This window comes from Zonotrichia leucophrys, chromosome 8, assembly GCF_028769735.1.
Source record: "Zonotrichia leucophrys gambelii isolate GWCS_2022_RI chromosome 8, RI_Zleu_2.0, whole genome shotgun sequence".
Taxonomy (NCBI): domain Eukaryota; kingdom Metazoa; phylum Chordata; class Aves; order Passeriformes; family Passerellidae; genus Zonotrichia; species Zonotrichia leucophrys.
In genome coordinates this window covers 21,044,793-21,065,862 of record NC_088178.1, presented here as the reverse complement: position 1 = coordinate 21,065,862, position 21,070 = coordinate 21,044,793, and the positions used below count along the sequence as shown (strand labels likewise).

Below are 21,070 nucleotides of genomic sequence, written 5' to 3'. Positions count from 1 at the left end.
CCCCGGGAGCGGCGCCTCCGCCCGCCCCAATCCGCACTCCCGCGGCAGAGCCACTCCTCTCAGCCTCCCGCCCTTCCCTGGAGCGCGGCGGTGCTGCCCGCTTCCCGGAACTCCATCTCCCGACAGCCACGCCCCACAGCCGGGCCTGCCGGGAGATGTAGTCCCAGGGCCACTCCCGGCAGGCCGCGCGGCACGGCGGCGCGCGGGGTTTAAACCGGCGGCGGTTGCTGTGCGGGTGTCTCGCTGCTGGGGCGGGACGCGGTTCCTGTCCCCGAGCCATGGACTCCCGCCTCTGCCGCAACGTCTCTCCCGGCGTCGTTATTAACATCCAGCGGAGCAGTGGTGAGGAGCGGGGAATGGGGCGTCTGCAGGCTCTCGGCCTCCGCCGCCCGCGGGAGTCCTGGCGGCGTGGGGCGGCCAGGTTTGGGCTTAATGCTGGCTTTTTCCAGGCTTAATCCACAAGGCCACGGTGAAGGTGGTGGACGTGGAGCACTCCTGCGTGACCGTGGAGTGGTGTGAGAGCGGTGCCACTAAAGGCAAGGAGGTGAGTGCGGGCTGCTCGCGGCCCCTTCCTTCCCCGGGTGCTCCGACGCCGCCGGGCCCGGGCAGCCCGAGGCTCGTCCGGAGCGGGCGGGCAGCAGCTCGCTCCGTGCCCTCCTTGTTTTACACATAATGAAAGCAATGCTTTAAATGTGCCGAGGTAAAATGTGAGAGCTGCAGTGCTAAATCTGTACCCTTTGCCTTTCAGAGGGATCAAGGAGGTGTTGGGCCTCTCGCACTGTCGACTCCCAATGCTCCCAAGATTCCAGTTTTCCAACTCTGTTGGCTTTCCATGTCTTACATTATGGCCTTCAGGGTCTCCTTAAAATCTGTTACTAATAAGGTCCTGGGTTTGATTTCCTGAATTTCTGCACCAATATGAAATAAATCCAGTGTGAGATGGGATAGGAGAGAGTGGAGTCTGAGGCTGAAATCCTGACGCTTAAGTCTGATACTCAGCAAATGTGCTTGTCCTTCCAGTGTCTCTAAAAATGTGTAGACTCTGGATTTCAGTGAAAATCTTAAAAGTTGCCATTGGCTGGTTGTTAGAAACCAAGTCTTACTCTGTGCATGTGCCTACTGCATTCAAATAGAAAAAAATATACAGATTTGGATATAATGGCTAAATTGCATTTATGTGTTAAGATGTTAAATCTTTAGGAAGATACTTCAAAATACAACAATTTTCTTATGTGCTTATGTGTATATGCTGTGCATGTGATGAGATAAAGGCAGAATTGATTTCACATGGAGGTCAGTCAGGAATAACTGGTCCCAGGTGAAATTGTTTGCAGGCACAAGTGAAGATACAGGTGAATTAAGTTATGGATTAAATGCTGAATCCTTAATTTCCCAGAGTCTAAGCAGCTCTTTGACGTTTATTTCGGTAAGCACAATCACACAGTAAACACTTAATGCTCTCCTAGCACAGAAGTTACAGAGCTGCTGAGATTTACTAAGATTAGCAGTGGCAGATTAGAGCAGGGGATGCCAAATGGGCTTTGCCCTTCTCTTCAGAAGTGCTCTATGGCACCTGCAGAGCTGTATGGTGTTTGGCAGATGAGGGTAAATGGCTTAACTAGCACATTTTGTCTGGTGTATTTAGATGTACCAGATTGTTCAATGGAATAGAAACTACTGTTTTGCTCTTCCAAGCAATTTTAATGTAACATTTGACAGGCAGTGGGTCAAGTTTGTTTGCCTTCACTGAAACTCCAGATTAGAAAAAATACCAGTCCCTAAGTGGAAGCAGCAGTATTCTAACATGTGAAATCCTGCCTTTGCTCTTGCAGGTTGATATTAGTGATGTCATTGCAATAAATCCTGAATTATTAGATCTACCTCCTGCTGATGTGAAAGAGAATGTTCCCGTGCAAGACAACGTAACTTCACAGGTAAGGGCTTTAAAGTAGCTTTGTTTTTTCTAAGATACTAATGCATTGGTCTTGTTCTGTATAATACTCTCAGTCTTAAAATTTGAGATCTCTTAACTTGCTTTTCTGTCTCATAGCTAGGCTTTGGTCAGAAATTCTTGTCATGTTGATGTTGCCCTGAAGAGCAATGCTAGGCATTTGCTGTTTACTCCAATTGCTTACAGCATTCCTTGTTTTTCAGAAACAGAAGCGTAGAACAACCCTCTCAAAAATTCCTGCTCCTCGAGTAGGTGAGAAAATGTCCTTTTTTTTTTTTCCTCTGCTATGCCCTTTTGGATCTTTCACTGGAGCCACAATATTGTAGTTTAGTACATCTGTTAGGCAGTGCTAACAAATGTTTCATACCAATGTTTTGGACTCCTGAGGGCAGGAACTCTCCTAACAGGTTGCTGTCCTGCTCTTGTGGGCTTTGTTGATATGTTTTCCTCTTCTGCAGTATTCCTGTAGTTATTCCCTGCTTTAAATGTCACTAGGCAGTTGCTGTTGCAGTGAGTTTGAAAGCTCTGCATGGAGCTTTGAAAATGCCACAAACAACAGAAGTTAAGTGGCAATTATTAAGATTAAAAGCGTCACAATGAGAGTAGAAAGGATAAGGAAGAACTAGTGGTGACAAATGTATGTCTCCTCACTAAGCAGCCTCCCTGGACAATAAGTAGAGCTTTATGCTTGGAGACTTTTCAGAGCAGGCAGCCAAAGTGCCAGCTGGTGTGCTCAGCTCCCTGATTGCATGTCAGTACAATGTGCTGGGCAAAGCCAGAAGAGTAGATAGAGATGTCATTGTGGCACTGCTAAGAAATTGTTCTTCCTGAGGTGTCAGGAGTTAGAAAATGCCTATTTTCTACCTTCTCTTAGCTTTATCAGCTGACTCTTTAAGCTTTTTAAATTGCAAATGGCAGCATTACAGGTCTATTTGTAATACACTGTATGATGCTGAGGTTGAATGATTGCTGATTTAATGATTCTCTTAAAGTGCATAGTTAGCCAAAACTTGTGCTTCTCCATTCAATTGAGGTGTAAACAAAACTTCTGGGTATGTTTGGCCTCTACTGTTGCATGCAATGTGAGACAGGGAAGCTGGTCCCAGAAGACAACAGTACAAATTCCCTGGCATCAGAGAGGAAGGAGTTATCCAAGAATCTTAATATGTAAGAAGCTGTTCTGTACTGGAGTACAGTGCAGATCCTGATCTTTCTCAAATTCAGAGAACTCCATAAATTTTGTGAGCTGACAAGCAAAATGATGTACAGTCATAACTGTCTGTTAATAGAACTGGATAGCCAGCTGGAAAACCCAATGTGTGTTAATCCAGTCACTGGTTGATGGAAACATGTCCTTGCAGAGGTCACAGCTCTCCTGAGGTGTAGAATCTAATTGCATAACTGAAATATCTGTTGCCTGTCCTAGTGGCACAGTCTTGTCACTGCTCAGAGCTTAGAGCAGCAGTGTTTTCAGTATTCATCAAGTAATTTCTGTTGTTTTAACTAGCTAAGGCCCAGGAGTGTCAGAGTATCTGTCCTGTTGCAAACTCTGCACTGCACCATTTAGAAAGCTAACATCAGCTTCTCTCATGTTCTTAGACTAAACAAATTAAGGAAGATCAGCAGCAGTTGGTCTCCCCCTTATCCAGGAAAGAAGAGAAGCAGAAGCAGTGCTTTCAGAGCTAATTAAGGAATAGATATTGCTTCAGTCCCATGAATCAAAAGGAATTTTTGAGGATGCTGAATATCCTCACATACAAGAATCACTTGAATCAAACCCATTTAGATGGAGTGAATCCTCCAGTTAATCTGCCTGTCCAGGAGCACCAGCATTTATAGAAACAGTGCTGTTGAGTGTGAGATGAGATCAGGCCTGGGCATGTGGGACAAGAGAGAATGGAATAAAATGCCCTTTCTGAGTATAATGAAAATGATGCTTTTTGTTTCTAAAATTGCAGAAGTCACATTTAATGTGTCTGCAAATGAGCAGAAGATTCAAGGTAAAGAGTTAATGGGAACAATGAATTTTGTGTATGGTTTTAAGAAATTTGATTCAGAATTGGAAAGAACCCTTGGTCTCCGACAGATCTGGTATCCTTTGAAATAAGTGATTCATTCTGGATAAATTCTAATAATTGCTGGTCACAAGAGGTGAAGGGAGTTCTAGCTTGCATATCACACTTTCTTTTTCATATCAGATTTGCTTTTTTTTAAACTATTGAGGTAAACATTCCAATCCTTGTCCTAGGAAGCTTTGTAAAGAACTTGATCTCAGTGAAAGAAATACCTTGGCATGTGAAAATGGAGACTGCCTACAAAGGGACCTTTTTCAAAGATTTGCTGTTGTAGTTATACAGTGTTTTTTAGCTGAATGTAGTGCCATGGAGCTCTCAGCCTACTGTGCCCCACACACAGCCTGTGTGTGGGTGCCCTCATGGTGGGTGGGCACAGTGCTGCCCGTAGCCAGTTGCCAGGCTGCTGTGCCCATGTCACCATCAAAGAGTTAATTCATGCAGCCCTGCAAGTGTGAAGCTTCAGAGCATTTAGTGGTTTTCTGACTTGAAACTTCCTCCTTCCTAGGTCCTGGAATTGCAAATCTGAAATGAACTGTTTGCTTTTCTGTAGTGGTGGGTTTATTGACCACTTTTCACCCACATGCATTGCTTTGTCCTGCACTTTGCTAATGGGAAAGATCCTTTTAACCACACCTTCTTCTCCACTGCTCTGTACTTTATGAACAACTGATTAATTGCAAGTGTCTGAGTGTCCCTGGATTCCTGTTTCCAAAGCTGTGCGTGGCCATTCCAGGATGTCTACTCTCACAGAACCCCAGTGTGGCTTCCAGGAAGATGAAATGGCAGTAGATCCCTCCACTTCTGTGCAAACCAGAAAATATTTGGCTGGTAAGTGGAGACACAGTTCAGTGAATTCTTAATGTGAAACAATTTTCACTTTTGAGTGCATTTAATTATTCAAACTGCAAATCTCAGTGGGAGAGCAACCTGAACTTTTTCATAGATAAAATGAGACCTAGAGGTCTGCCCCTATGCAAATATCTAGGGCTCCTGCCTGAAGTGTTTTCCAAAGGAGTTTGGAAACAATGTTGTGCATAATGATGTACTTTCTTAGCCAGAGAGCTGTGGTTGGGCAAATTGGGTGCATGTGCTATCTGCTTAATGGCATAAAATGGTATTCATGGTGCTAGAGTGGGAAGAGAAGTGCCTAAACACTGCTGACAACACACACTGTAACCATATTGGTAGTAGTTTTACCTATACTGGCTGAGTAAAGCAAGAACTTGAGCCTCTTTGAATTATAAAGTTGTAGTTATTTATTTTATTAGGCCACCCTAAAAATAGCTGAAGGCATGCCTTGCATGTTAAGTTCTACAAAAACACCGAAATAAGAGGCTTGATACTAAATTCTTGTCTAGTTAGTTTGGCCTTGAGTTGCAGCATTGCGTGAAATGGTTTTTGGCAAAGGATTTAAAAGTTTACTTGCACATTTACCACAGGTTTTAGATAGTTCACTCTCCTGCTGCAGGAGTTGAGAAATGCCTGTGGTCTATGAGGCTTTACAAATTACAAAATTATTCTTGATCTTTGCAATCTAACTATTGTTTTTGGTCTTTGGCTTCTTTGCTTCTTTCTGTAGCTGGCCGAACCAGGCCTACTGGGCTGAGTTGTGTTCCAGAAGCTTCCCTGGAAAATGTGAATGGAAATCCAGAGAATCATCTGCCTTCTGCTAGAACCAACTGTTCAGTGAGCCCAGGTACCTGGGAGCAGTGGGTAAAGACTGACTCATCAGTCAGCAGTGAATCACTGTGATTGCTGCTTTATGTACTCAGACTAAAGCTTTGAAAAGGTGACTTTGGCAGCAAGACAGAATATCTTGATCACTTTTTATTACAGATGTGCAATTCTGTTATAGTGGTATTGCCTCAGAAATGCTGCCTTTTCTTTAGGGTGGTAGTGTGACTTCCGAGGTAGTTTCTGTGATAGTTAGATCTGGTTTGGGAAGGAAGTGCTGCAAAATTAATGGCCATCCTTCTGAAGATGATTGTTTCCTGTATGAGCTAGTCTGTCAGCAACCTGGAAAAGCTGAAATATTTGTCTTATGCTTAAAACCTAGTATGAAATTTTAACCCAAGGAACTGTTTTCATTTTATCTAGTTCGAAGAAGATCTAACATTGTGAAAGAGATGGAGAAAATGAGAACCAAGAGAGAAGAAAAGAGAGCTCAAAATAGTGAAATCAGGATAAAACGAGCACAGGTGGAGTACTCTACAATGCACCTGTAAGGGGAAATTCTATAGGACCCTGGACTACAGGAGTTTAAACCAAAACATATTTTGGACAGGCTTTGTTGTTAGAAAGCTCTACATAAGGATGGATTGATTCTGATTTTAGGAAATTGTGAATCTTGTAAAATGCTTTGAATTGCATACACCTGCTTGTTTAATATTCTCTGTGGCCTTTTTTTGCTGTAACAGATCAATTGTATTCACATCCATGGTTTTCCATGCAGGAGTTTGACAGCAGCTATCCAAACTGGGAGTTTGCACGTATGATCCAGTCATTCAGAGCAACTTTAAACTGCCAGCCAATATCTATAAGTGATCCAGTAAGTAAATACTGAGGCTACTAACTGCAGCTTGGGGACAGACTTCTCTATTTTGTACTGAAAATGTTGGCATGAAGCAGTTGGTGCATCGCTGCACCTTGGAAATCCTCTGAGCATATTGAGAAAGTTGGGGTTATCTGTAAGGTCACTTGCCTTCCCTATTTAGGGCTAAGCTGTCTTGTTTTACTTTGTCACTAGTGAAGACTCTGTGGTTCAACAATTATCATGCAATGATGTGTGACCATCAGTTGCACAGCCATCATTGTAGGAATAGGTACAATTTAAAATGGTCTGTTGACCTATTACAGAACATGCTAATCGATTTTTAAATATGTCAAAAAGTGGAGGAGCAAAAGTAGAGGTTGAAAACTAGAGAACCCTGGCTTGGTCAGTATCCTCAACCATTAAAAAACCCTGTGTACCTATTGCTGTGTGTGACAGGAGAGGAACTTGTTACCTTTCCCTTCTGTCTCACCCAATGGCATATGCACTTCCCATCTCATCTGATGTGTAGCTGTGCTGCACAAATAACTCAACTTGCTGCATCAATAAAGAACTCCAGGTTACCAAAAACCTCTGGGGTAAATGAAAATCTTAATTTGCCTGAATAATTACTTGACCATAGCTGCAGTTTTGATATCATAAATTTTGCTGGAAAGCATTTCTATCTTACATGTTGGAGAATGCTGCATGAAGGTAAATTATTTGTAGTGTTGCTTTTGCACTGAATGCACTTTTAGACTGACATCCCTGCATGAGTGAGTCAGCTCAGAAGCAACTCTGGTCAGCATAAAGAGAAATGGATGTGAGGGAGCACTGGATCTCTCTGTAATAGAGTGAGTGTAATTGGGAAATACTTATTTTCTTACTTTTCTTTTAGATAGAAGAGCACAGGATTTGTGTCTGTGTGAGAAAGCGCCCTCTCAATAAGCAAGGTGAGTGTACTGACCAAACAGCTCTGTCTTGAACAGTTTGGTTTTTGTTCAAACTGTGTTTGTTAAAACTGAGGGTCTTTTCTGTCAACAGAACTTCTAAAAAAGGAATGTGATGTGGTTACTGTTCCGAGCAAGTGTGTCCTGATGGTGCATGAGCCAAAGCAGAAAGTGGACCTAACGAAATACCTTGAAACGCAAACATTTAGATTTGACTTTTCATTTGATGAAACTGCTTCAAATGAAATGGTGTACAGGTAATGCTTGCTGGAAATGACTTTCAGATAAAAGGATGGTGCTGTGGCCAGCTGGCATCTAAGCTTAAGAAACTTACTTGAAATAAGTATTAGAATCCTTTTTGGAGGAAGCTGAAGGACTGAAAAGGCTAAGGCTTATTTTTAGCATAGCCTTACTAATTGCCTAAAGAATTGCTTATTTTTTGTTTTGTTTCTTGTGAAAACTGATGCTGATGTTGCAGTGTATGAAATATTTGCTGTAACTATTTTTTTTCTTTTGAATGTTCAGATTCACTGCTAGACCTCTTGTAGAGACCATCTTTGAGGGTGGGAAGGCGACATGCTTTGCATATGGCCAGACAGGCAGTGGCAAGACGCATGTAAGTTTTTCTCCAAGGTCTCCAATTTTCTAGCTTTGATAAAGTATTTCAAACCTTCCTGATGCTTGAGCATGAGCAAGATTGTGTAAGAATTTTGGATTTTGGTTTTATTGTCTTAAAGCTAATACTTTGTAAGATGTTAACTCTTTTTCTGTAGCTTTATGTACTAGTAGGTTTCCTTTGAGATTATGTGGAAAATTGTACTGGCTTTTCAAAAGATTTAGAAAAACTCTTTTTAGAAAAAAAGAATAAGAAATATAAAAAGATTTTTTTTCTCTTTAGAAAAAAGAAAAATGCTTTTAAAAGATTTAGGATGTATTGGTAGGTCAGTTTTAGTCCTGGCTATTCCTTGCCTCAAATGCCTGTTGCTGTTTAACTCCTGTCTGTATAGAGGGGCTATTAGCCTACATCTGAGACATAGGCCAGTCTCTCCTGTGTTTTGAGCTCGGAGACATTCCAAAGAATTCAGCAATTATATAAAAAAAAGCCTCATGATGCACATAAATATTTGTGATCTGGTATTGTTTGTGAAGTGGGTGAGTTAATGTATTTGCTTTCTAACCACCCTTCCACTCTAACATTGCAGCTTTAGGAGTTGTGAAAATTCTTTTGTCTCAAAAGAGAAAGCTTGCTCTAAACTTTCATCAGCTGTTTTGTCTTTAACTTTCTTCTTCTGGGAACTATGGGGAAGTGGAATCAAATGTGCTGTCCTGCTCTGCAAGAAGCATTTGCCTCAAACCACAGTGTTCTGCAAAGGGCTAATGCACTGCTTTGAGTAATCAGATAGTCATTGCTGTTGTTCAGTGTTAGAGGCAAGTTTTAGGTTAGGACCTCCTATCTTTAGTGTCATGTAGTGAGCTGTAGATCTTTTCCAGTAATCCAGACCAAAAGTTGGAGCTTTATACAAGTTTGAACACAGGCTGCCTTCATTGCACTGGAAAGGGCAGAGAAACCTGCTTACCTGAGCCTCATTATAGGAATACAGCTGTGATGCACTAAAATCAGAGGTGAAGTTACTTTCTCTTCCCAGTCCTAGGGCAAAACTAGTGCAGAGACAACAGCTGTACCTTGAGACTGGAGTGTTGCACATTAAACTCTGCTAGATTGAGACTGTGTAATGGGATTGAGCTGTGTTTTAAATAACAGTGGTAGAGCAAGTCACTGGGATAGCACTAACTGAAAAAATTTTGTAATTACAGATACTTGAGTCAAAGGAGTTAAATGTATTGTCTGCCCTAAATTTGTATTTTCATGTTAACTTTTGCAAGTAGTTGTAAAAATGCTTTGACCTAGATCCTAACAAATGAAGCTTTCTCTTCTGACTAGAGGCTGTTTGGTTGCACTGTCACAGTAGTTTCCTTGGAGGACCAACTGCTTTGACTCTGCACCCCAGAGCCTTACAGGTGCACTGCTTTGTGGAGGCCAGATCTTCTTTTTGAACTGATAGGAAAGCTGCAAACTAATTTGGCACTGCATTCCGGTAATTTTGCTGGCATTGGGGCTTATCTATGGTAACTTCCTAGTCTGTTTTTGGCATGAAGATCAGGTAGGCTGACTTGTTGGTGCCATGCCTGACCCCTGGCCTGTTCTCTTCACAGACTATGGGTGGAGACTTCTCTGGGAGAAGCCAGAATGCTGCAAAGGGCATATATGCTTTTGCCTGTGAGTTGATTCTTCTATACGTACAAAAATCAGATTAATGCTTATTTTTCTTAACTAGGTAAGATCTGCTTTTCATGGTTATTTTAAAAATGCACAGTAGAAGATACATAAAGTATTTGTTTTCTGTAATAAGAACTGGTGTTTGCAGGAGGTATGATTATTTTTTCATTCATTTCACAAAATGTTTTCCTCTAGCCTGTAAGTGTCTACATCCATACTGAACTCACCAGAAGCTACTTGTTTCTGATAAGTTTACTAATTAGGCATTTGCTGGGCAGAACCATTTAATTTTGATTCTTCTGCTTTGCTTTTGTCTCAGACATATCTGAGTGCAACACAACTCTATACATTTGTGATGTAAAAATTGTTAGGCAAAAGGATGTATGTATTGTGTTTCTTTCCATAAGCCATAAATGCAAAAGAAAAAAACCTAGCATGTCCAAAATTACTTCAGAAAACAGATGCTTAGAAGCCCCCTCCCTGATAATGTCTAGAAAGTACCACAAAACCTGACCTTTAACTTCCCTTTAGAAAGACACTATGTGAACTTAGCAGCAAGACAGCTGAACCAGGATCTGGTTGGCTGATCTCTGAAAAATAGTTATGACTGGCCCTGAAGGAGTCTTTGCTTTTCAGCTCAGCTTCAAAATCTGGAGCCTAATTGTGAAAAGCTGCACTGGATCCAGCCACAGGGTCAACTAAGCTGGTATATTGTCTCCAAACTTCAGCAATGCAGATGTTCAGGGATGCATGTTTTCTAAACTTTCTGCAAGATGTACTTGAAACACAAACATGTGACTTTTTCAGGCCTGTCCAAAACAATAGAGGATCCCAGTGTTCCCTCAGAGCAGTAAGGATTGTTATCTGTGGGTGGCATTAGCAGTTGAAACTCTGTATTTCCCTGTTTTCAGTCCCTGGGTAAGGATGCTCAATCTGTTCTCCAGATGGTAGCACAGCACTGATTGTTAGCATTTGTTTGGATGACTGTCACTCAGTGCTAGACACTGCCTTATAGCTGTGCAGTGTTTGACAGTAGATCAAGTAGCAACTAGAATGTGTTTTAAGCCAGTTAACTAAACTTGTGTCTTTTCTCACTAGCACAAGATGTCTTCCTCCTCCTAAACCAGCCCAGGTACAGGAATCAGAATCTGGAAGTCTATGTGACTTTCTTTGAAATATACAACGGAAAAGTAAGACCTGTTTTTATTTTTAAATCTTGACCTGATTTCTTTGGTTGACTATTTCATAAGTAGCTGAGTCAGACTTCATACCTTCTATAGTTTTATGTATTATGTTTATATTGGTGTGTTTTGGTTTGAATTTGAAGTGTATGTTAAAGATGCTGTTTCTATATAACTTTATACAAAGACAGGGAAAAATACTTACAAGGAGTCCTTGTTCAGATTTGCCTCAATCTTTTTGCCTAAATATAGGTGTTTGACCTCTTGAATAAGAAGGCCAAACTTCGAGTCCTGGAGGATGGCAAGCAACAGGTCCAGGTTGTTGGTCTCCAAGAAAACCCAGTTAGCTGTGCTGAGGATGTCATCAAAATGATTTCGATGGGCAGTGCCTGCAGGTGTGGTGACTTAAAATCTATAAAAGAGGAGTCATGTCCTGTTGCATGTCCATGTTTAGAAAAGCATCTATGATGCCTGTAGCTGGTGCTTTGAGATTGAAACAGAAGCTTGTTGTTCCCAGTAAAGGCACTGAGCAGTCTCTGCATGGATACCAGGGCGTGGTTACACAACAAAGGAGTGGAAGGGCTGGGTTCAGCCTGCCTCCCGTAGGAAGTGTCGGAGCTCCTTGTTCATGTATTCACATGGAACTCCAATAAGAGAAACCATTCATGTGAGGAGATGGCTGCCTTGGTGCTTTCTAGTATCAGCTAGTCCACAGGAATACAAGTAGCTCCCTGTGGGCTTGTAAGATCAAGGAACAGCAGCTGGTATGAACCATAATTACAAAAATGGTTTGGCTTAACTGCAGGCCAGATGAGCTATTCCAATGGCAACAAAAATACTGCTTGTTGTTCAGGAATCCTGTCTAAAGAATCCTTGAAAGCAGGTGCCAAGGGACAGCTGTAGGCTTGGCACATCATCCTGGCAGGAAAGGCTATGGTAGGGGCAGCTCTGCCATCATACTGGTATCTTTAATTGGGAGCTAAAATCTGTATTTCCAAGTCTTATCTGCTTCAGTTAAGTTACCACTGCTGTGGAAATGTTTGTAGGCAAATGAGAGCTTCTTGGCTTCTGTACTGCACTGTGTGGGCAAATATGCACATCCTAAAAGTTTATTCAGCATTCTATGCAGCCTTTTTTGGCTAGCAATTTAGTCACGAACTGTTGTTATATTTCAGGCTACTCCCTCCTTTTTCCCCAGTAGCAGGAATGATGGTGGAACAGTGAACCTGCCAGCATTCTCAGGGAATAAATGATAAAGAAGGTCACAGGGAGATTTAAATTAAAAGATGTCACTCTGTGCCTTGCAGTAATGGGGCAGGTGCAGTTGCACAGCAGAGGTGAAGTGCCAAGCCAGCTTGGCTGGAGAAAGGGATTTACCATGATTGTAATGTGCTAGCACAGCTAATGCTGTTTAGTGGGGAGCTTGGCTGAGCTTACTGTATAATGGCAGATGCATTAGGAAAATGACATGTGGTGTGCTGAAGGTGTGACTTCCAGCTCAAGTGCATGTGAGGCTTTAGCATTCAGAAAGGCATTCCAATGTAGGCTGGCTGAGTTGAGCCAGGCAGCTTAAATAGCCTTAAATTTCTATAACCAGGGTGCAGGTTGGTATTTTTCACAAGTAGTTCTGTGCTCTTATATCAGAAACAATTCTGTAGTTCACACAAACTTAAAGTATTAATGTGTGGGATAAACCCTAGGAGATTATTTGAATGGCTACAGGTCTTATCTAGTGCTGTCAGGACCTGTTGTTTTGTTACACATTTCTAAGGCTTGTTTGCATCTCTGGTGAAGGACATCTGGGCAGACTTTTGCAAATGCCAGCTCTTCCCGGTCACACGCCTGCTTCCAAATCATCCTGCGCCGAAGAGGACAAATGATTGGCAAATTTTCCTTGGTGGATCTGGCAGGAAATGAAAGGGGTGCAGACACATCTAATGCTGATCGGCAGACACGGATGGAAGGTGCTGAAATCAATAAGAGCTTGCTGGCTTTGAAGGTGAGCTACAGCTCCTGGACCAGAGTGATAATCCACATGTGGATTCTAACTCTGGGGTTATCTGTTCTATTTCATTCCAGTATGAGGAAAAAACCAAAAAAGTCTTAGTTTAGGATGTGAGCAACCTAAAAATAGATTATACTTCCATTTAGAAGGTTTCCAGGAAAGTAGTGCAGTCTTGTCAGGCCAGACACTGGTACAGCTATTTCAAGCTTCATTCAATGACCTTTATTAGTGTGAGGGGGTTTGTGACATATGGCTATACCTACTGTCCTGTGACAGTCAGATACCTGGAGTATATTTTAAAGATTATGAAGAACTTGGAGCAATACATGTGACCATTCTTCAGCCTGTTGGGTTTACCAGCGATTGGTGGTTGATAGCTTGCAGAGCTGTTTGAAGAGAGGTGCCAACACTGCATTCACAATACTGTCTTCTTGTAGGAGTGCATCCGAGCTTTAGGGCAGAACAAGTCCCACACTCCTTTTCGGGAGAGCAAGCTGACACAGGTGCTAAGGGACTCTTTCATAGGAGCAAACTCAAGGACCTGCATGGTGAGTATGCACATGTCAAACGCAATGCTTGGTTTCTAATTCAACCAAATAGCTGCATGTTTCTCTAGGAAAGAGGTTTTTTTTTTTAAATCAGAAAGATTTAGATCTTGTTAAACAAACAAAAAACCCAAATATTTTCCTCATGGAAACTTGCCCATGGTGAGCGAGATAATACATTTGTGAGTTGTGCCCACTCTTGTAGAAGCAGGGCTGTGGAAGTCTTTTAATACAGTGAATCTGCAAGAGAGCTTGGTGTAGTCTCAAAGGGCTTTGCTTTCTGTGGATGGTGAAGTACATCAGGTGCACACAAAGACAGTGGAAGTTGGATACAGGGGTGCTGTCATGTCCTACAGAATCCATAAAGAAAAATGGACTTGGCTGTCTCAACTCCAGCCCTTTGTCCTCAAATGTCCCAGTTGTGTGGTGAGATGTGTAGGACCGTTAATGAGCAAAAGTCAGGTAGGAGTCACTAAGGTTTCTTTTGTGTTTACAGATAGCAATGATTGCTCCAGGCATGAGTTCATGTGAATACACCTTAAACACACTGAGATATGCTGACAGGTAATGGCCTTTCTGACCTGGGGATTATAATCTTATTGTAAAAGGTGGTTTAGCTGCTTTTACTCTGACCTTTGGAACTTCAAGTTTTCTTGTATTGTTTGTGTTGGCAACCTGGAGGATGGTTGTTAAGAGCAAAGTACCTTAGAACTGTCATATGAAACCAGCCTGGGTGTTGTATGTGAGACATAATAGAGATGATGTAAAACCATGAGTAATGTCTCTTCCTCAAAGGAATCTCCTCTCATGGTAGACTTCAGACTGCCCTGGTTCTTGTAGGGAGTTTACCCTGTCCTGAATGGTTATCTCTATGCCTTTTACTTTTTGTAGTACTTTGTGACCCATCTGTAAGGGTGTGCTAAGAATGTGTGTCATGAATGAGTGTTTTAGTTCACTCAAAGAATCACTAGCAAAGGTAGCAGCAAAAGCAGTTTCAAAATTAAAGGAAAGACACAGTTTGTTGGCAAGGTTCACTCTACTACTGATTAGGTGGTTAAAGCACACAGAGGAGAAAATTGACTAAAATCAATCTAAAATTAAAATCAACTTAACTTAAAATGATCTACCTGGAAGCCTGGGGAATGGAAAAAGGGGTAAGGTTAGAAAAAGAAAGGGTAAAGATGAAAAGAACTGAAGGAGACCCTCCCCTTGAGTTACAAGGTTCATGTGACTCCCTTGTCAAACATAGCCCTGGGACTTGACCAATGGTTTAGGCCTAAAGATTTTAACTGCACTTAATCCATAGCCTAATTTAAATAATTTAACATAAGATTCTATTGAATTTACTATAAGCACAACACTCACAGGCCTAACTTACTTACAAGTACTTAACATACTTAAGAATCTAAGACTGTAACCTTCATAGTATATTTGCTGTAGCACAGTCACACAATACAAGGGGTGTGTACCACCTGCCGTGAAGGGGTTTTGGTCCCAGCTCAACTGATGCCTGTGTAACTGCCAGAGTGGCTCATGGATGCCAGACAGAAAAGTTTCCTTAACACAAACATCTCCTGGCTTTCCTTCCCACGGTATTCAGGAGTTTCTGCCCATATAAGCCTGTTCTGGGGATGGTAACTGTGTGACTCTTAAAGTGCAACTGAATGCTTCTTGCTGAGTGCTGATTGATTGATTGCAGCAGCTGATTTGTGATGCTGTAGCCAAGAAGCTGATGAAAGATGGATTTGAGTGACAAATCTTCTTGTTGCAGAGTGAAAGAGCTCAGCCCTCATGATGGAGGCAGTGAAACCCAGAGTCAGATGGAGACTGAGGAGGCCGAGACCAGTACTGAAGGCTCAGATCTTCAACTCAATGTATGTGTGGGCAGTGGGCTAACCAGAACTCAAAGCTGGGAACAACCTGCTGTTCTTACCTGGGCTGTTTCTTACAGTTCTGCAAGGATGAGGAGGAAGAGTTCTCTCCACACATGTTCAACTATCGAGAGGTTATGACTCAAATCAGTGAACGGGAGGAAAAGGTTGTAGAACAGCTCAGAGAACTGAGACAGGTATGGGGGAGCAGCACACCCAGCCCAGGCCACTTTCTGTATGTTGATAGCAGCTTGCTTTGTCTGGGCCAAGTGCTGCTGGGGAGGTACCAATGCAAGATGCTGTACTACTGGTGTTACTTCTTCCTCATTGCCAACTTTTTCCTGTATTTTCTGGCCTAGCTGGTTAAACTGGGGCATTTCAGTGCTTTTGCCAATTCCCTTTCCCCTCCAAATAGCAACCTCTACTTGCTGCTAATGAGCACTGATGGCTCCTGGTCTGCAGAAGTTCAGCTATGTTGATTAGACTGCCAGATTTGAAGAAACTAATTGAATTTCTAGAAAGTCCATTTCTCATCCCTGTTATCCTTGTAAATACAGAAAATGACTACTGAACTTGACTGCCTCTTGGAAATCACAGAGAAACCAGATTATGATCTTGAGACCTTTGTGAGCAGAGCTAATTACTTCATAGAGGACAGCTCAAGAAATTTCCTTAGTGTCAGAGGTATGTTAGAGCCTGTATCTGACTAGCACTCTCACTAGTGCTTTTCCAAAGACCTGAAAGTAACACCAGCATAGCTGTGGGGGTTTGAGCACCCAGCCCTGCATAGCTGAGGTCTGCTGAGACTGACAGCTGTTCTGGAGAGTTCAGCTTCCTGATCAGTCACCCTGTTACTCTTCCCTTTTTTTACAGAAACACTGGATGCCCTGGGGACTGCCATGCAACTGGAGGAGCAAGCCAGCAAGCAGATTAGCTGGAAGAGGCCTTAATCATTACAGCAAAACCTGGTTCACAAGCAATCTTTCATGCACTTGTCTTGTCTTGCATGTTTGTCAGTGGTTTGTATCACTCCTGTTTTAATGTGGTAGGGTGTCTGCAGGTCACATGCCCAAGGGCAGTGAACACAGCAGCCTTTTTCTTCATGGCCTGTATCAGGGTACTCAGCCAAGTGCTAAAATGCACCCACTGCAAGGCTTGGGTAGGGGGCCTGAGAGTCTGCAGTCTCTGCCTGCAGAGATAGCTAGCCCTTTGCTGGTGACAGTGGTCTCCCCTGACAGACCTACACATGTATAGTACATTACCTTTTCCAGATGTGCTTGAAACATTGCAAAACTGTTACAAGTTTTGCTTTTCCAGAAGGAAAGAAAATTGACTATATGATTGTAAAAATGAGTATTTTAAGAAGTTGAATAAATAAATGTTCTTGGATTTCACTATCTTATCTGTCCTATAAAAAATATTTCTTGCTAATTATGGTAAAGTTTAACAGCTCCTAAAGACTGGCTGGTTGTTGGTAGGGAGGCTGATTTCTTGGATGAAGTTTCTTTTCAAAGTCTTTATACTTGTAATGTTTACATAAAAATCACTCAAAATACATTTTGTCTCTTAATTTTGAGATGCTGCTGGGACCCCCTAGCAGGGGGGAAGGTGGCTTAGGGGTAGCTGTCTGCTGCCATGGCCCTTGTGTGCAGCCTGGGTCCAAACTGCCCTGCAGACCTTTTCTCTGTGAAAGAGCAGGTTAGGGGAGGAACAGTTGTAGGGCATGTGCTAGTGCCTGCTCTTCTACTTATTCAGCTCAGTTCAGCATTTATCTTCAAAAGCACAAAACAGTTGTGTGAGCTCTAGGTTCAGCCACACAGGATGCAGCTGTGCAAACATCAGATCACAAAGGAACCCTTCTACCATTACTCCCTCTTTTCTTGGAGCTACCTTCTCCCTCTGAAAGTCAAGGATGTAATTTAAGTGACAAGGCCACCCCCAGCTCTGCAGCTGCCAGCTGTGGACTGCATCCTTGCTGTGTGTCTGGAGATGCCAGCTATATTGGAGACCTGGATTCAGCCTGGACTGGATCAATTGTGGGCAGTGTTTCAGGGCTGGCTTGGAAAAGATAGCAGAAGCGTTATGGATTTTTGAAGGATGTGAGCAAACATTAGTCACAAGGACTTAAAGAAGGGATGCTTCAACCCAGGTATGATCCTCCTCCACTGCTTGGGCATTTTGTGCTCAATAGTTTAGGTTCTGGGAGCAGAGTGGGGCTGAGTGCTCTGAGGGTTTCTGAACTGTGAAAGGTGACTTGGACCTAGGTTCTGCCTGCATCAGACTAAGATGGCACAGCCAGAGTAGAAGGGCTGTTATGCCATACTAAAGCAAGACAATCCTGTTCCACTTCAGGTGTTAGTACTCTTGGATTACCCAGCCTTTCCCTGTGCAAGGAACAAGGTGTTGCCCACTTCCTTCCCTCTGTGCCCTAACATTGTTTATTTTCCCTGTATCTGCCTTTGGAGTTAGAGACCTGATCTGCAGGCCAGCAGCTCCTACCCTGGATGGGGGAAGAGCCACCCAAGGGCCTGAGTCTGTGCCTCTTGGTGCAATCCCAATGGAAAATGCTGTGTTCCTGTCCTGCCCTAGTAGTACCAACAGACACCAGTCCCAAAATAAACAAGAAATGTTCAGCTGTACATGGTTTGACAATCATTTAAAACTGGGCCTTGCTGAGAACCAACTGCTTAATGATCAGTGGGAACTTCCTGGTATACATTAAAGTCTGGCAAGCTTCTTCTGTCACCATAAAACCCCCAAGACTCAAATATCACCACCCTTACTTCTGAGAGGATGTCACTGGAAAACTCCTCAGGTTTGCCTCCCTGCCTGCTAAGCATTTTCTGCCATTTGCTTTTGCAGAAAAGGTGTTCTAACAGCACTATCTTGTGGACACTGCAGGAAATTCACACTGAATAAAGCAATTTTAGTGCAAATAGCTGAATTTCATGGAGGACTATGCAGTCAATGATAGGCACTAGGTTTTCCAGTGGGTGGCTGATGTTATAAAAGGGTGTTGCATTGCTGGCTGTGGCTCCCAGCTGTGTGGAGGATCCAGTGGCCATGAGCACCCTTCAGCCCTGTGCAGGACATACATTGCTTCCAGGCCCAGCCACCAAGGGTGACAATACACAAGGCCAGTCAGATTTCACATCTCCTTGTAAAGAAAATTTCAAGCCAGTTCCAGTGGCAGGAGCAGGGAGGGTATGAGCACTTCTACCTGCAGGCAACTACTCTGTCTCATTCCCAAACACCCATTTCCAATCAACTTAGGGCTGGAGACTTGACAGAGCTGGGACACTCAGCAGGGAGGAGTGCCAGAGGTGAATGGGTGAATCTTTCCTGGGAGGAACATATCCCAGTTCTTGGGATGCCATTTCTCTAAGGTTCTTTTTATGGACCTGTGGATTCTGCTCCAGTGTCCCACCCAATGACTTTTGTGGCAGCTGCCTGTTAAACATACTCTCTCAGCCAGTGTGGCTGTGTGTGTATGTGGACCATTACGAAGGAGAGAATGATGCTTTGAAACATGTCTAAGATGTTAGAGGTGGAGTTACTCTGCTGGCATGAAAGGAGGATGGAGCACATGTAATTTTTCAGGAAACACTGTGGCTACATATAAATGATCAATGCACAGGCTGCAGCTCAGGCAGTCTGGGCTACTGTGGCCTGCACTGCTGAGCTGGAACTGTTCACCATCCTCAGCAGCAGCCCTCAGCACATCTCTGGAGGCCTGCAGGGTGGCATTAGTGCTGCAAGCAACCCCATCCTGGACCGGAGCAGCCCTTGCTGCTGCACCCCTCGCCGCAGAGGACAGCCCCTGCACCTCTCTTGCCAGTCCAGGGATGATGGACCCGGAGCATCAGCCCCGCTAGCCAATCCGGGCGGTCACAGTTCAATTGTACAATTATTAATTCTATTATTAACCGAAATAAATGTAGCTCCACCGAAATGGAGCCTCAAAAAATTTCTCGACACTCGTGCCTGTTCCTCTCCACGGAAATCTTTAGTAAAAGGCGAAAGATTTATACGATCTGAAGAGAAACCAGAGTATGCCCGTACACCCATCTCCGACATTGCCCCCGTCTGTTGCACCCCCCATAGGTGAGGGCGAGGCCAGCCCGCCCGGGGGTCCCGGCCCCGCATCCCCGCCCGTCTCGGCCCCGCGGGCCGCACACGCCGAGCGGCCCCCAGAGCCCGGGGGGGGACAGCGGCCGCAGCCCCGGAGAGCGGCGGGGCCGCGGAGCACCCTGGGCACGCTGGGCATGCAAATCAGCCCCGGAACGGGCCGGCCGGAAGGAGCGGGAGGAGCCGGCGGCGCGGAGGGGCGGGGCGGGTCGGTGTTGCTGACATCGGTGCCGCAGCACGTCATTATCCCCACGGTCCGAACCGCTAGGGATTGCTGATATTCCCCATTGCCGCAATTAATTACCAACAACCCACCCCAATGAACGCTCAGCATTTGCTCTTTCTTTAACCGTAAATGGTTAGCTCCACTGTAATGGAGCCACAAAAATTTTCGTAAGACTCGTACGCGTTTCTCTCCACTGAAATCTTTAGTAAAAGGGGAAAGATTGATACGATCTGAAGAGAAACCGGAGAACAGCCATGCTGCACCCCGCACATATGCCCACTCCCCGCTGCCGCCCCACAAGACACGGCGACCTTCACTCAGTTCCTTTCCCTACTTCCCTCTCCTTCCGGAGCCTCACCCAGCTGGGCACCAGCCCCCGGCCGGTACCACAGCCCGGCTGGCCCGAGCCCGGAGCGGCGGCGCTCGGCGGGGCCGGCCCGGTGCCGCCCGCCCTGCAGCCCGGGGATGCTGATCACACCAAGCCCGGTGCTTCCTGCCCTGCTGCCGGGGCGGGGCGTAGCGAAGAGGGGCAGCTGGGGACAAAGCGAGCCGGGAGCGGATAAGGACCCCGCGGCGCTCGGGTCTGGCCGCATCGTCGCCACGGCAAGGAGAAGCCGCGCAGACGCAAAAAGTCGGCTCCGGGAAAAGCCACCATACGCCGCCGCCACGGATCAGAGCTAGACAGAGTGGGGAGCTTGCGGTAGGGGTCCCACGCAAGGTGCTGAGCTCCGAGCGGGCGCCAACACCACCCTTGTTCTTCTGGGAGGGCTGGAGTGCCCGGGACTGCCGGGCAGGTGCCCGGCTCTCGCTTCTCTCGGAGGCCGAACCGCGGACACGCAGCTGCTCCGCTGCACCGCCCGGGCCAGGAGGAGGGGTTCCCGATCCCCGCTCCGTCACGGCCATCTTCTGACCCGACACGGGCAGTGAGGCGGCCAACCGGGCGGGGATAGGGGCGGTGCGGATGGAGGGTCCGTGCTGCCGAGAGAGGAACCAGAGCATATTGCGCGTCAGGCCCGAAACCCCGCAGCTTTATAAACAACTGTAGTTTACTCTATCTTTAACCAGAACAGAGATAGCTCCACCGAAATGGAGCCTCAAAAAATTTCTCGACACTCGTGCCTGTTCCTCTCCACGGAAATCTTTAGTAAAAGGCGAAAGATTTATACGATCTGAAGAGAAACCAGAGTATGCCGATAGCGGCGCCGTCGGCAGGTACCCATTCCCGGCTGTCCCTCCTAAGATACAGCGACACCGATTGCTCCCAGATTCGGCCCTCTGCTGCCTCGTCCCGTTCTCCCGGCAGCGCTCAGAGCTCAGCCTGGCACCGGAG

General features: G+C 44.7%; 1 protein-coding gene and 3 non-coding genes across 4 annotated transcripts; 1 reads left to right on the top strand and 3 right to left on the bottom strand.

The window, feature by feature from the left end:
- Positions 1-53: 53 nt before the first annotated feature.
- KIF2C (kinesin family member 2C) lies at positions 54-16,942 on the top strand. The gene is made up of 22 exons (XM_064720134.1): positions 54-342; positions 450-544; positions 1,833-1,934; positions 2,155-2,203; positions 3,910-3,951; positions 4,741-4,854; positions 5,606-5,722; positions 6,124-6,224; positions 6,479-6,574; positions 7,455-7,509; positions 7,601-7,763; positions 8,032-8,122; positions 9,721-9,784; positions 10,883-10,974; positions 11,218-11,360; positions 12,760-12,964; positions 13,408-13,518; positions 14,012-14,079; positions 15,287-15,389; positions 15,467-15,583; positions 15,944-16,070; positions 16,260-16,942. The coding sequence occupies exons 1-22, from the start codon at positions 279-281 to the stop codon at positions 16,334-16,336; spliced, it is 2,196 nt and encodes a 731-aa protein (XP_064576204.1). The 5' UTR covers positions 54-278; the 3' UTR covers positions 16,337-16,942.
- Positions 16,943-19,325: 2,383 nt separating this feature from the next.
- On the bottom strand, positions 19,326-19,440 carry LOC135451388 (U5 spliceosomal RNA). Its single transcript, XR_010441303.1, has one exon. It is a non-coding gene; the product is annotated as a U5 spliceosomal RNA (small nuclear RNA).
- A 436-nt stretch (positions 19,441-19,876) lies between these two features.
- LOC135451378 (U5 spliceosomal RNA) lies at positions 19,877-19,990 on the bottom strand. Its single transcript, XR_010441293.1, has one exon. It is a non-coding gene; the product is annotated as a U5 spliceosomal RNA (small nuclear RNA).
- An 824-nt stretch (positions 19,991-20,814) lies between these two features.
- Positions 20,815-20,929, bottom strand: LOC135451377 (U5 spliceosomal RNA). The gene has a single exon (XR_010441292.1). It is a non-coding gene; the product is annotated as a U5 spliceosomal RNA (small nuclear RNA).
- Between the last annotated feature and the right edge of the window lie 141 nt (positions 20,930-21,070).